The sequence below is a fragment of the Mesitornis unicolor genome, unplaced genomic scaffold (assembly GCF_000695765.1).
Source record: "Mesitornis unicolor isolate BGI_N332 unplaced genomic scaffold, ASM69576v1 scaffold43759, whole genome shotgun sequence".
NCBI lineage: Eukaryota > Metazoa > Chordata > Aves > Mesitornithiformes > Mesitornithidae > Mesitornis > Mesitornis unicolor.
In genome coordinates, this window is record NW_010207569.1 from 1 (window position 1) to 11,176 (window position 11,176).

The window sequence follows — 11,176 nt, forward strand, 5'->3', positions numbered from 1 at the left end:
GAGGGACAGATGCTCAGGGACAGGGGGATAGCCACTGAGGGACAGATGCCTCCTTCCTAAAGGAAGCCTTTGCTCCTTCTCCACTGCATTGCTCCAGCCTTTAGCTGGGTGGAGGGCAGGGAGGGTTTCCCAGGGGATGTGCCCAAATCAGCATGGCCAGCCCTGTCCTGGAGGGGTGATGGGGCTGCCAGGACCCCCAACCTCACCTGTCCAGCAGCTCCCAGTCCTCCCCGCCCCAGCGGTCTCTGAACTCCTCTGTGTTCATCCCTCCCACGCGGTCGAAGTCCGATTTATAGATGCCGAAGAGGCCGAAGCCGTTCACCTCCCAGTAGCCTGGAGGGTGGAGAGCGATGAGGTGAGGAGCACAGAGGGACCCCAGATCCCCACACCATCACCTCTGCGCTCTCCTCACTACCTGAGGACCACAGGAACGCCCCACTCAAACCCCTCTCCCCACCACGAGTCCATCCCCATCACTGCCACCTCCCATGGGGTTGCGCATGGTGACAGCCCAGTTTTGGGGGCATCACACTCTGTGCACCTCAAGCATCCTTGGGCTTGAACCTCATCATGCCAGAGCAAAACCAACCCATCCTGAGCCTGGCTGCAACCCAAACCCAGCACTCAGGTCTCCTTGGGCAAGTGGGGGACATTTTCCATCTGGAGCGGCGTGAGGGCAGAGGGGACCCCGCTCACCGTTGGGCTCCCGTGGGGAGCTGCCGCAGCTCAGCCTCATGACGATGGGTGCATAGGCCAGCTTCCCCTCCACGCAGTGCTTCCGGATGCTGTCCAGGATATTGGGGGGAAAATGGATGTGCAGGTCGCAGAGGAAGACGATGCTGTGCCCGTCCTATGGGAGGGGACAGACACAAGCAGGATGATCAGAGTGAAAGAGCTCCAGGAGAGCAGCCAAAGTTCCTCTCCCCTGGCTCACCTCGACCATGTCCACACCAGCCTGCAGCCCGGCCGAGCGCTCAAAGTTCCCTGTGCGCCGCAGGTACTGGTAGCTGAGGAGAGAGGACAGAGAGGGGTTAGTGCTGGTGGACTGAAAGGGACACAGGGACCACCAGTGAGGAAAGGGGACCTTCTCAGGTGCCTACAACTCATGCTGAGGCAGAGGAGTTTCCTGCACCCCTGCCTCCTCCACACGGGAAACAAATTTAAACTCCCAAAAAGGAGGAGGAGGGAGAGGGGCAGTGAGGCAAAGACCTGTGCCAGGCTGGGGAAGGAGTGGGTGGTTGTGTGAACATTGTCACGACAGGACGGCCTGTCCCATCATGAGGATACCCACAGACCCACTCTGTAGCCTCAGAGGGAGCAGGGTGGAACCTGGAGCTCATGTTGGGGCAGTTACCGGGGCAGTCGGGCATCCCGTAGGGCTTTCTCGACATCCATGTCGTCGCTGTCAAAGTCCACCAAGATGACGTTGAAGTTGGTGTCCTTCGTAGCCCCGTACAGGTCAGCCATGTCTGAGATGAACTGCTGGACCCAGCGGGCTTGGTTCTTCACTGCCAGACACAGCCACAAACATCCCTCAGGCTTGCCATGGGGGTCCCAAGAGCACCCCCTTCCCTAACCAAACCAACACCGCTTCTGATGGGAAGTGAGAACCTCAGCATCTCATGAGAAGCAAAAACCTCAGCATCTCATGAGAAGAGGGAACCCCATCCCCCTTGGGCCAGCCTGGAGGATGCACTTGGGGAGAAAAGGGGTTGCCTTCCTCCCAGCAGAGGATGCTGAGGGCAGGAAGAGCAGCAAAGACCACGGAGAGACACGTCCTGCTGTCACCTACCAGGTACCACGAAGTGTACCATGACGTCCTGCTTCCAGCTGAGCCGCAGGGGCCGGCACAGTACGGGTTTTCCATAGAGGATGCTCCAGGTGCTCGGCTGGGGCTCGGTGGCCCCCAGAACTGGCCCTTCAGGGTTGGCCTCAGCACTGTCGTCCTGCTTGCCCTGGTGCAAGAGGACATAGACGTACTCGGAGAGCCGCACAGTCCGCTGGCCTCGCTCCGCCAGCTCCAGCTCCAGCAGGTAGCGGTTTCCCCGGGCCGTGTCCCGACGCTTCTCCACGTTGACGATCCTCAGGAGGGTGTAGATGCTGTAGAGAAAGGAGAAGAACTTGGAAGCATCATCACCATCACCTCTGCTCCCCACAGCTCAAGGAGTTGGCCTGAACCCACCTGACCCCAGGAAATGAAGCAGGGCAAATGCACATCCCCCCCCAACCTCCTGCCCATGCCTCTACCCTCCATTCTTCTTGTTGAGCTTCTCCATGTACTGCGCCACCACGTCAACGACTTCGCTCTCGCTCAGCTGCAGGTTGCCCGACACGTTGCAGCGCAGGTCGTTCCAGTCGGAGCGCAGGAGCTCGAAGTCCACCGAGCTGACGCTGAACGTTCTCTGCCAGTTGATGGAGTCCTCCAGCCAGCTCTGCTGCAGCTCCCCGGTCTCATAGCTGTAGTCCGACACCTCTTCTTTCTCCTCTTCCTCTTCCTCCTGGCCCTTGCCCTCCTCCTGATGGGACGCCGTCGTTTCTGACATCTTCAGAAAGGATGTCACTCGGGTCACCTCAGAGGAGTTGTAGTCAGTGGTGGCTACTGTCCTGCCCGGGGCAGGGGTCGTGTCTTCACGGGTCTCCCTACTGAAGAGCCCTTCGGTCCCCAGGGCGAGGAGGCCAGGCAGCACCCGCCAGCTCAGCCCCTGGCTTGGATGGCTGATCCCACCTCCTGCCACCCGTACGGGCACCCTTCCGCCTGGCAGCATCCTTCTCCTTGGAGATGTTGTTGAGGAGCCAGGGGGTCCGGCGGCGAGGGACGGAGCGGAGCTTGCTGGAGGTGATAGGATGCTTCTGAGGGGTCCTGGAGCGAAGATGGACTTTCTTCATAGGCTTTGGGTAAAGGAAGATGCCAGGGAAGGCTGGCTTCTGGGCCGGGGCTTTGCGCTTCCCTGGCTGCAGCCTGGTCACGTAGACCTTCTCCTGGGCCTTCTGGGGCTTTTTGTCCTCCCTGGGTGCTGCAGGTTTGGTGGGACCTGGTGCTTTAGCTTTGCCACCAAAGATGGGAACAGAGAGGTGCGGCTGAAGATTCAGAACCCCAGCGTGCTTTGAAGACGCCAGCAGCCCGAGCTCATCCTCCTCGCCTTTGCCAGGATCCTGGGGTAACCAACTGAGCACCCTCCCACGGACCTGATCCAGCGCGGGGCCAGTGTCCTCCTCGGGGACGGTTGCTGGGCTGGTGCTGGCCTGGTGGGACGTGCTCCATCTTCCCAGCTGCCTCGGCGTGCCTGCCTCGTCCTGGGCCTGCCCCGGCTTGCGGTGAAAGCTGTAATAGTCCAGGTCATCTCCGTAATCCCCAGTGACTGGGGGGGGCCCCAAAGGTACTGGCCCAAAGCTCTTCTCCTTGCCTGCGGGAGGTGGGTCTGTGGGCTCAGGGCTGTCCACTCCTTCCTCCTCTTCCTCCTCCTCCTCATCCTCTAAGAAATCTGAGGAGTAAAGCCACAGATAAATACCCTGAGGGTCCCAGCTGCTCTGCACAACCCCTGGCCCCAGACAAGGAGGCAAAGCTTGCCTCCAGCGAGAGGTTACCCTGGAGGGAGCCTGAGAGCTGGTGGGCAATGACTGATGCTCACCAGGGCTGGCAGCTCCAGGCTCTGCCCGTTAACCCCTCCAAACCTTGGCCACATCTTGGCACTGCTCTTATTTCATCTGGGAGCAAACCTGGCCTGCCAGGGCTTTGCTGGGCTGCAAATTGACAGCAGGGCAGGCTCTGCAGGTCCCCGTGAGCATCCCCAGCCTCCATGGACAGCCTCAGCCTCCATGGACACCCCCAGCCTCAACACCAGGTCATATCCTGCTGCCCACTGACCAGGCTAACCCAGGAGATGCTGGTACAGGACTTCAAGGAGCAAGGAGGGAGAATCCCACCCCTAGCACCTTGCTTCCCACATCCCGCAGCGCTTGTGGCTGAGCTGAGCGGGATGCGAGACCACAGAGCGCACAGGAGCGCTTGGACGCAAGCTGCTCCACACAGCCCTGCCCTCCTTGATCCCTGGCATCCCCGAGGGCATCCCAATGAGTGGCACCTCCGAGCAGAGAGGCTGGTGGGTGAGGGTGCTCAGCCCCTCGCCAAGGGGCTGAGCAATGCCCAAAAAGCTGCCAGCAGGCAGCGGTGACTCACTGTCTGTGTTGAGGAAGAGAAACGCTCGCTGGCGTGGATCCTCCTCCTCCTCATCCATCTTCATGTACTTATAAAAACCGAACCTGGGAGACGGAGAGGGAAGGTGAGGTCCCGGAGATAAGGGAGGGGTGCGAGGGGAAGGGACGTGCTCGCACACACGCAAGCCGGTGCAGGGAGGAACATCCCCAGCTGTGGCACAGGCAGGCTCCAAAGGGAGCTGGGGTTCCCAAAATCCAGGAGCACTGCCAGGGCTCAAGCTGCTACGAAAAAAAGGAGTCGGCCTAGAGTTAGCCCTTCCATGGGTGAAGGAGCGTGGGGACACGTGGCTGAGGATGCATCACCTCAGCATCGTTTCGCCAGCTCTGGTGACATAGGGCCCTTCCTCACCCCCAGATGCCGTCCCCCCAACACGTACTTCTCCAGGTAGAGGGGGGACTCCCTGTAGAAGCACTTGTTCTCCGTCTCCATGTGAGTGAGGCGCGTGAAGTCGTTGGGGTACACGAACGAGAGGTAGACCTGGGGAGATGACCACGCCGCTGTCACCTCGGTGCAGAGCGGGCTCGCTCTGAGAAAGCGTGGGCTGGCAGGGCTAGGAGCCGGGGACACGTGGCCACCAGCATGGCCCCGCAACAGAAGGTGACCCCTAACATCTCAGGGCTTTTAACTCAAACCCCTCCAGGTCAAGATGGGGAAGCTCAAGCTGATCCTTCAGCAAGGGACATTTGCTCCTGGATTTTAGCCAGGTGGGGTTAAAATCATCATCCCTGCTCTTGGGGCAGGGGCAAAGCACTTTGCTTCACCGTGTGTCTCGCAGGAGCGTGAGCCCTGTCCCTGTTGTGGGGAGACACTTACAAATTGCAGGCCCTGGTAACGGGCGATGGGGAAGTCCTTCACCACATAGGTGGGGCTGTAGGCACAGGGCACCAGCACGTTCTCCACGCGGGAGGCCTCGATCGCAGGGGCTGAGGAGAAGCAACTGTGGTTGAGCCCCAGGCCACGTCCTACCACCCCCATAGCCCCAGCAGCCTTCTAGTCTGTAGCCCAAACCATCCCAGCTTGCCTCCCTATAGACCCCAGCAGAGATGCCCTCAACCCAAGAGATGGGCAGAAGTTAGGAAGGACACTCTGGGTGCCTGTGACAGCCAGGTCCTGCCTTCTTCCTCCCCCCAAAATCCCATGGAGATGTGTGAGGGTCCAGTCCCAGCCACTTACTGAGGAAGAAGGTGTCCCTGGGGTCAGCCTTCAGCATGTCAGCCCCGTGCTCATCTTGCTGGGCCTCCCAGAGGTAGCTCCTGCTGTGGCTGGCCAAGGTCTGTGGGATGTGCTCCACGTGGTTCATCTTCAGGGACGATTCATCTGGAGGGGGCGAGGACAGGGGCTGAGCCACATGGGCAGATGCACATGGAGCATCATCCCAGGAGCATCCACCCAGGTGGTGCTTCCCAACCTTTCCATCCCTCCCACCAAGAAGGCTCGGAGGTTTGTGGATTCCTCCTGCTCCCAGGGGAACAAGGGGAGCTGATGTGTTTGCTCAAGGGCAAACCCAGTTCCTCCAGCCCTCTCACACGCTTGCAGATCCCGTGACTGCTCAGCCTAATGATTATCACCGTCAGCTGATGAACACCAAGAGGACAAGGGTACAGCTGATCTCAGCCAGGCAGCCCCAGCCCCATTACAGCATCGCTCAAAGACAAGGGGTGGGAACACACCAAGGCTTTCACTCGCAAGGACGCAGGAATTAAACCGTGAAGGTCCTTCCCTACAGAGGTGCAGGTAAATGCAATATGAGCTGGTTGTGTCTCCTGTTTAGGGACAAGGCTGGCACATCATCCTCAAGCCAACAACCAGCCCCCAGACCGCCCCGAGGGAGGTCACCTTGCTCCGGTCACCTTGGCCACGCTCGGAGCTGCCTGTCCCCAGCACCCAAGGGTGCTCCCTTTCCAGGCAGCCCTGTGGGGAAGCTGGCAGGTCCTGAAGTGAACAGGACCCTGTTTCCTGAGCTCAAATTCTGCTTGTGGTGGGGAGAGGCTCTCCAAACACCTCTGTGCAGTGGGCTGAGCTTGGGCTGCAACCCCTAGAGAAGCCGGAGAAAGACTGATGATGCTCCGCACGCTGCTGGCATCCCCCACGCCACGGGAATGGGCTCCCCACAAGTGATGTGGCTTCGCTCTGCAATGCTGCTGGGGTCCGAGGGAGCCAGGAAGTGGGAATGAGAAGCGGAAAGGGCTGGCACTGATGGATAGCAGTAGGAGGGGATTTATCTGCACGTCATCCATCTCATGGGCATCTGCATCAATACCAGCAATACCCCTCCATCTCTCTTCTCCCCATTGATCCCCGCCTGCTGCCTGTCTGCTCCTGCCTTATTGACACCTTCCAGGGCATGTTTGATGACCAGGCCTCCAGCGCATTGAGTACTGGGGCAGGAGCCATCTATCAAGTCCTTTCTTGCTGCCAGGGAAAGGACAGGAAGCAGAAGATCTATAGATTTAATTAAACCTTGCGCCATCCATCCCTGCTTACACGACAGCTCCTCATAACTCAGGGCCAGGCCAAGGAGCCAAGCCTCTGTGGTGCCACGAGCAGGGATGAGGCTGGAGCACCAGGAGAGCTGCATTTCCATCACACGTCCCCTCTGCATCCCATTTTTGGGAGGATCACAGCACACCCCCAGCATCACCCCTCCTCGCCGCAGCCCGTTGCCTGCTCCCTCACACCCAGCAGAAGCTCTGGGGGGGTTGAGAGGCTGAGATCTTCCCCTAGGATCTGGTTTCCCAGGATCTGGTTTCCCTCCCAGGCTCTGGTGCCGTCTCTCCCAGCTGCACCAACACACACAGCCTCCTCGAGAGTTGGTTTGCCGGACAAGCGTGGCCCCTACCTGTGTACAGGGAGATGTAGGAGGAGTCGATCACTTCGAACTTCAAGCTGGGGAGGAAAACTCGCCACTAGGAAAAATAAAAGGAGAGAGAAAATGAGTGGGACACGGGGAGGGGTTCAGGATGTAACCTCAGGGAACGGAGACCACGGCACCCATCAAAGACCTGAGCCAAAGCTCATGCACATGAAGGCCTACAAGACCTCCTCTCCCTCCCAAATCTCGAGCCCTACAACACGTCCTCTCCCTCCCAAACCTCCCTCTGGTGCTGTGTGAGAGCACATTAAGAGCAGCTGATTTTGTGTTGGCCGAAGGGGGTCTTCATAGCTGCCTGCACTGATGTAGCCATGGGCATTTTAAAAGCATTCCTAGAACCTTTGTGCAGACAAGCCCTCAAATTTCCCCAGGGAGAGATGCATTAGGGTCCTGCTCTTTTGTTGTTGTTTCGTTCTGAACATTTGGAAGGCTTCTCTCCCTCCCACCCTCCTTCCCTCCAGCAAAAGAGAAAATAAAATAAAAAAATCTCCCCCCCTCTTTGTTTTTCACAGCAGAAATGCAGATCTTATCGGGCTGGGATGGAGAGGCAGCAAGGAAGGGGTGTTGTCAGCCTCTCTGATGCTTTGCTGGCACCAGTTTGACTCTGGTGATTAATGACTGCTGGGGAGAAAGGAAACCTTTGCTAACGAGCCAACATCTTTCTCTCCCAAATACAGCCCCGCTCCTGACACACACACTCCAGGCTTTGCCAGGGCTGTGCAGCCAAGGCAGACAAGTTCAGATTTGAAACTCACGGTATCTCTAAGTGTGGAAAAGAAAAAAAGGGCTAAGTCTTTAGCTCCCAAAAGGATGGCAGCATGAAAGGATGGGATGAGCACGGATAAAAGCAGCTCATGCCAGGTGTCCTGCACAAGAACGGGCCAAGGAGATGGAGAGATGAGCCCCAGCTCCGTCCGAGCGACGCTGACTCCATCCCCCATGTGGACGGAGCCGCTGGTGGCCATGGGAGGGGGAAATAATGGCTTTGCTCCAGGACAAAGTGTTTTAACGCTCATTAGGAAAAGCTCTGGCGCCAGCTCCTCGAAAGGAGCAGGGGGTGGGGGTTTACTCACGCCAACTTCCACGTGGTCTGAACCGCGGTCGTCTTGCTTGTGGAGCAGCTCAAAGTAGTAGCGCCTGGAGGACATGAGGCTGCGCAAGAGGGGAAGGAGCCGGTTAGAAACCATGGCTGAGCCAACTGCTACCACTGGCAGGGGGATGGGAGCTCCCCTGTCAGCGGAACCACCTCAAAAAACCACCTCTGTCTTGCTGACATGTGGCTAAACCTCTCTGGGGCCAGGACAGGCAGCGTGATGTGGGTATCTGCTCCCGCATCCCACTGCTGTGAAGCTGCATGAGATCAGGGGGGATGCCCTGTCCCATCTCATCATCTGCAGAGGTGGCTGCAGCCCCCAGCGCCTTCAAACCATGAAGCTGGGGGCACAGTTCATTAAGCCCCTGTCCAGCCCACATCCCAAGTGTCTTTTGGGAAGAGACCACAGCTCGGGTCTCCTCCTGGGGAGGAGGAACTGGTCAAAATCAGCATGGAGCTGGCAGCTCCATCTCCCCAACTCCATCCACCCGGGATGGGCAGTGGGAGCAAGGACACACACTTACCGTAGAGGCTTGGAGACTTGTGAGCTGAATTTGGTGAACTCTCCAGGCGCCGTCCATTCGGTGCCCAGCTGGGGGAAGGAAGGAAGGAGGAGCGTGTGAGAGCACCGAGGACACCATGGGTCAAGTGAGAACCTGTCCTCCACCTCCATAGGGCACCATGCCATGCTGCAGAAAGGCTCCTCAGGCAGAAGGACATCCCAGGAGCTCAAGCCCAGCACCGGTTTGTCCCCAGCTGGTGGCACTCCTGCCACAAGGATTTGTTACCGGCCAACAACACCAAGATCCCAAAAGAGCATGTGTGCAGTGACAGACCACGGGGTTCCCAGTTATAGGAGTTAACACCAAGAAAATCCAGGAGCAAATATTAAACCTCTTATTCTGGGACATAAACTGGTCTTTGGTAGCTACAATTAGGATGGCACCAAGGGGCAGATGGTCCTTTAGAAGCCAAACCAGGCCTGGCCAGGGGCAGAGATGGGACAAGGCTGGAACAGCCTGGCATTTCCCAAGGGGGCAAAGCCATGCACAGACCCCACACACTCCCTTTGAGAGCTTCTGCAGCAGCAGGACCTCTAGAAAGGAGAATTTGTGGTGGCCAAAGAGCACCCATAGGTTTGAAACATCATTAATCGAGTGCTAGGGACCCCCAGAAAGCACTGGCGATGGTTTCAGCATGCCGAGAGTGAGGCACCCCAAGGGAGGAGATGCTCTTGGTGGGAGCTCCAGCATCCCTGGCACGGGAGAAGGCAGGGGGACGAGGACAATGGCGCATACCTTGCCCACGAACGCAGCCAGCCGGGAGTTGGATGGACTCTCGTCAGAGCTGAGCCAGAACTCCGAATTGTCATCCGATGCCACGGAAAACTGGAAATCTCCTGTGGAGAGCACAGGAGAAGGTGACCGCAGAGTGACACAGCAGCCCAAGTACCAGGGTCTCAGCCCTGGCATCTCGTTGTGATGGACATCGGTGACGGGGCCACCCCGGACCCAATGTCACAGCTCTGTCCTTGATGGGACCAGGGCTTTGCCTCCATGTGGAAGCAGCAAAAAGGGTCTTTGCTCCAGAAAGATGCCCCTGCCTGGGAGCCAGGCTTTGGGGACCATCTCTAAGAGCCTTTCTGTCCTCGTGTGGCCCAAGAAGGGGGAAGGAGGCAGCTTTTCCACATTGCTGCAGGGGGGAGAAGAGGCCAAGCTCCATCACTCACCATCCTTGAAGGGGTGAATGTAGCCAAAAATCCTCAGCCCATAGTTCTTCCACTTGGGTGACACAGCCAGCTTCTTCACCGTGGTGCGGGTCTGGGGCAGAGGGACAGGAAAGCATGAACAGCTTGTGCCCAGGCTCGTGCCTTGCACCACCATCACCCAGCCCACCTCCTCCTTGTTATCCTGGGGTCGCATTAGCCAAGGCATCAGGGATGTGACAAGAAAGTGCCATCACCACCCACCCCCCTTTATGCTGGGAATTATCTGCCCTAAACCAAACCAAAAAGCCTGAAAGCAAAGGCCTTGAGTACCAAGACCACAGTCAGTGAAGACCCAGCAACACCCAGAGAGGGACGAGCAGACCCTCCCTCCACCGCCATCAAGTCTGGGACTCACATGGGGAAAGAGTGGAAAATGGAGGTTCTTCCTCAGATGCCTCACAGCCCCTCCACACCAGTCTTCGAAGACGTGGAGGTTTGCCTTCCCTTTGTACTGTGGGATGAGAGAGGGAGATGAGTGAGATGAGCACAGACCCCTCTGATGGGTCCTGACACAGCCAGATGTCCCCTTGCACACCCACCCTGATGAGGGAGCTGATGCATACCCACAGCACCACCCAGGCAAGGAGCTCATCCTCACGGCCACCACATTGACCTCAGGACCAGGCAGAGCCCCCGGGCCAGGCTGGGTGATGGAAAGCAGGGATGAGGATGGCTGGACATGGCTGGATATGGGCTGCAGGCTCCTCAGCAAGGGGCTGGGTGGACCTCCTGGGACCTCCTCCTCCACCATCACCCCCATTGCTGCTCCCTGCTCACCTACCTGCTCATTCCAGGGCAAAGCCTGCTTGGTCAGGTTGAGTTTGGGGTGCGTGGTGACTCGGTTGGAGCGTGGGCCTCTGGAAAACCAGCCATCCAAGTCCTGCCCGTCGTTCTGCCAAGGAAGCAGGAGGGAAGAGATGAGAGATGGAGGGGATCGAGGCCAGCACAGCTGTGCTTGCAGGAGGTCTCCCTAGATCTAAACACCTCATTTTGGATGTCAAACATTGCCAAACTAAGGCAAAAGCTTTCAAGCCTAACGGCAAAGGGAAGCAGGGGCAGGAGGAGGCAGAAAAATATTGGCAAGGTTTTCCCAGGGAGTTCCAAATGTTCCTGTTAAACACATTTCCCTTCCTCTGCCAAGGAGAGAACTTCTCTCAAACAGTAAATTTTCGGTTCATCCAAAATATTTGCCTGCTCTGATGGGCTACTGGAAACTGAGTATTTTGG

General features: G+C 58.0%; 1 protein-coding gene across 1 annotated transcript; it reads right to left on the bottom strand.

The window, feature by feature from the left end:
• Positions 1-202: 202 nt before the first annotated feature.
• B4GALNT4 (beta-1,4-N-acetyl-galactosaminyl transferase 4) lies at positions 203-10,841 on the bottom strand (the record flags this gene model as incomplete). The annotated part of the gene is made up of 18 exons (XM_010192153.1): positions 203-333; positions 697-850; positions 935-1,007; positions 1,355-1,508; positions 1,793-2,100; positions 2,248-2,604; positions 2,726-3,482; positions 4,178-4,260; positions 4,593-4,693; positions 5,030-5,139; positions 5,390-5,533; positions 7,056-7,122; positions 8,162-8,240; positions 8,706-8,773; positions 9,480-9,580; positions 9,911-10,001; positions 10,305-10,400; positions 10,731-10,841. Coding segments are annotated over 18 exons (2,985 nt in total), but the record flags the coding sequence as incomplete, so codon positions are not given.
• Positions 10,842-11,176: the final 335 nt, after the last annotated feature.